Genomic DNA, 3,865 nt, shown 5'->3' with positions numbered 1-3,865 from the left:
ACCCAGCTAATTTTTGTATTTTTAGTAGAGACGGGGTTTCACTGTATTGGCCAGGCTGGTCTCGAACTCCTGACCTCATGATCCACCCGCCTTGGCCACCCAAAGTGCTGGGATTACAAGCATGAGCCACCGCGCCCGGCCTTCATTGTGTCTTTCTATTCTCTTCCTTTTATTCTCACTAGAGGGTATCTCAATATTTATCTAATTTGAAGTCTTTTACTGCATAGTAGCTACCACTATGCTTCAGGCACATACAGAGATTTAGAAACAGACGTAACATCTGGGTTGTCAAATTAAATATCCATCTTTTGAACTAGGAAATATATTTTATAAGACCCGAGCATGATAGATGCTGAAATCTTTCATACACCTAAACTATCACCATTGTATTTAATGCAGTCGTCTCACTTTTAATTATTTAGGCAGTGTTAGATGTTTTTTGGGGCTAGACATGACAATCTTAAGAATCAAAATATGGTAATTCATTATAGTATGACATGCTGACTCTTGTGAATGTCGTTTCAGGGTTCTCTTACATATTGTATCAAAGTGCCATGAAGAAGGCTTGGATAGTTATTTAAGATCATTCATAAAGGTTTGTGGAGTAAAGTTTCTTTCTGAACAATTTGTTTTATGTGACAATTTTGTCTTACAGTTCATTTTTTTGTTTGTTTATTTGTAGTATAGCTTCCGACCTGAAAAACCGAGTGCTCCTCAGGCCCAGCTGATACATGAAACCCTGGCTACTACGATGATAGCAATATTGAAACAGTCTGCAGATTTTTTATCAATAAACAAATTGCTAAAGGTGCGAACATAGGACACAACAAGGAACGAAAGCAGCCATAGACACACTTCTTTTTTGATACCCTCCCGTTTCGCTTCTAGTCTTTCATCAGTTTCACATGTGACCTGCCCTCTCCCCACCACTTATGCCCATGCATCCTTTTCCTGAAGTTCTCCACAGAGCCTTCTTCACTCCAGCTACCCACCCCCTGCCCTCATTTAAATGTGTAAAAGAAAGAATTTTGGATCAAATAGACCTGAGTTAGAATCCTGTATCTGTCACAAAATAGTTTTGTGACCTGGGGCCAGTTATTTAGCATTTCTGAGCCTCCAAATCTTCATTGCTAAAATATAAGTAAAACATTCAACACATGGTTCCTGGCACATCGTAGGCACTCAAGAAATTATAGCTGTTATTATTGTCATTATTTGTATTACTTCTTTTATTAATGGTAGAATTTCGAGTATCTTGGAGTGTATCTGATTGAGGCTTCTCTCTACTCTTCAAATTATATGACGTAGGCAAACATCTAGGCTACTTAGGCTGCACGAATGTCACATCAGGGGCAGGGTTGGGGCCCAAGCTAGGTGCAGGTGGTAATAAGATTCATTGAGCATTTAAAAGCGGTAACAAGATGAACTAGAAGTTAGTTTGTTCTTAATACCACGCGTGGGCAATTAGAAACAATGGTGGGGATAAAATACTCCCCAGTGGGACAAAGGTTCCCATCCTTCCTTTGTATGTTACCAGTCAACCCTGAAGTACAATTGTACCTTTTTGCTAAAACCATTTGCAGATACTCTGTGAGACTTTGATTGTGGCTTGGGATCACTTGAAAATGTTAGTAAAATTCAAAGACAAGATCCATATTGCTTTGTCAAACTTTGCTAAGCTTCAAAGATTTGGTAACAGTTAAAGATTTTCTTTCTTTCTTTTCTTTTTTTTTAGTACTCGTGGTTTTTCTTTGAAATAATTGCAAAGTCGATGGCCACATACTTGTTGGAAGAGAATAAGATTAAGGTAAGTAAATTAAGGTAAAGAATAACTTTCAGTTGGCAAATGATAATTGTATATATAAGAATAATATTTGATATAGACAAAAAAAGCTAATCTTACTCTCAGATAGCCATGCCATGCAAATCCTGTTTTATATTTAAAGGCTCCCAGTGCTTAGCGTTTTCAATGTTGCTTACAAAAACAATGGATGTATTGCGTAAATCTGAGGTCTTGCAGTTGATATGTTCTCACCATCTAATCTGCAGAGACTTTTCCACATAGATTCTTTCCTATAATCATTTGTCATGTACAACTCATTACCTTTGAATCTTTGCCTTTGTCTTAGGGCTTAAAAATGTCTCTTGAGAAGACTCATTGGGTTAAATCAGACATAGTGTTTGCCCGTGCACGTGCAGTGTTACAAACACTTTATGCACTAGATATGATCCTGGAATGTGATGTATACATTTTGTTGTAATTTTTAATTGTTTGAAAGGTAAAACAATTTTTCTTATTCATAGGAATCATAAAGCTAAGACTTGTGAAGTACAAAATGTTTACCTTATACTTAATTATTTTTATCAGAATTTATATAATACGTTTACTGAAATTGAAGTGCATGCATACTTTGTGTGCCAGGAAAAAAGTGGAATGAAAACTGGGATTTGTCTGTAACTCAGAAGCATGATATTCCAAAGTTGGGGCAGAACAACCCATTCTTGCTGATAACCTCAGTCAGGTAGATTATTAGAGATCCACATAGTTCCTGTAATTAGAGAGAGTCAAATACATCTTGAACTAGTGATGTCATTTTTAAGTTGGGAGAACAATTATACATCAGTTTTAAGATACATTTATTTGTAGAATGTGTTTGAAAGTAAAAATGGCAACTTAGACCTTTTGGAAGTCTGACTTTTTTCTGTGCCTATTTCATTTCAGCTTCCCCGAGGCCAGAGATTTCCTGAGACATATCATCATGTCTTACATTCACTGCTTCTTGCAATAATTCCCCATGTGACTATTCGGTATGCGGAGATTCTCGAAGAGTCCAAAAACGTGAACTATAGTTTGGCTAGCTTCCTGAAGGTGAGTTAAAGGCAGCTGGAATGTGGTAAGGAACTCCTCTTCATTGACAGGAAACCCAAGAAAAAAATTAAGCACTTTCTAGAGACTCAGCTAGGTCTTCATGAGACTATTGGAAAACTTAGGTTGCTTACAAACATTGGCTATTGTGAACAGTGCTGCAACAAACATGGGAGTGCAGATATCTCTTTGATCCACTGATTTTCTTCCTTTTGGGTATATACCTAAGAGTAGAATGTTGGATCGTATGGTAGCTCTATTTTCAGTTATTTGAGAAACCTCCATAGAAGACATTGGCATTGCCTTGTGTTCTATGTGGCGATTCAAAAATGTGAGAGGCTGGCCGGGCACAGTAGTTCACACCTGTAATCCCAGCACTTTGGGAGGCCGAGGTGGGCGGATCACATGAGGTCAGGAGTTCGAGACCAGCCAGGCCAACATGGTGAAACCCCGTCTCTACCAAAAATACAAAAGTTAGCTGGGTGTGGTGGCAGGCGCCACTAGCTACTTGGGAGGCTGAGGCAGGAGAATCCCTTGAACCTGGGAGGTGGAGGGTGCAGTGAGCCGAGATCACACCACTGCACTCCAGCCTGGGCAATAGAGTGAGACTCCGTCTCAAAACAAAACAAGAAAAGATGTGAGAAGCTATCTTAGTATGTCAAATTTAACTATATATACAAGATAAAGGTGATAACAGTCATACCAGAAATACAAACAAATCTGTTCTTGATAGTGGTTGTACTAATTTACATTCCCACCAATAGGGTAGGAAGGTTCCCTTTTCTCCACATCCTCACCAACACTTGTTATTGCCTCTTTTGGATAAAAGCCGTATCTTTTAGCTTAACTGATCACAGCAAATTTGTCCCCATCCCCCAATGAAATGACGAATTAATTAAATCAGAGGACACGTACAGGTGGCCTAGTCAGAAGACAAGTGTTGGCTGGGCGCGGTGGCTCAAGCCTGTAATTCCAGCACTTTGGGAGGCCGAGACGGGC

General features: G+C 39.0%; 1 protein-coding gene across 1 annotated transcript in view; it reads left to right on the top strand.

The window, feature by feature from the left end:
* The window catches only part of DOCK11 (dedicator of cytokinesis 11), a gene marked incomplete at its 3' end in the record, with an annotated part of 157,159 nt that overhangs the window by 70,475 nt on the left and 82,819 nt on the right, over positions 1-3,865 (top strand). The window contains exons 24-27 of the mRNA XM_011948698.1: positions 526-595; positions 683-808; positions 1,736-1,807; positions 2,723-2,869. Coding sequence (XP_011804088.1) covers positions 526-595; positions 683-808; positions 1,736-1,807; positions 2,723-2,869 — 415 coding nt within the window. The remainder of the gene's footprint in view (positions 1-525; positions 596-682; positions 809-1,735; positions 1,808-2,722; positions 2,870-3,865) is intronic.

The sequence above is a fragment of the Colobus angolensis genome, unplaced genomic scaffold (genome assembly GCF_000951035.1).
Source record: "Colobus angolensis palliatus isolate OR3802 unplaced genomic scaffold, Cang.pa_1.0 Scaffold282, whole genome shotgun sequence".
NCBI classification, from domain to species: Eukaryota; Metazoa; Chordata; class Mammalia; order Primates; family Cercopithecidae; genus Colobus; species Colobus angolensis.
This window is presented reverse-complemented; position numbering and strand designations above follow the sequence as displayed.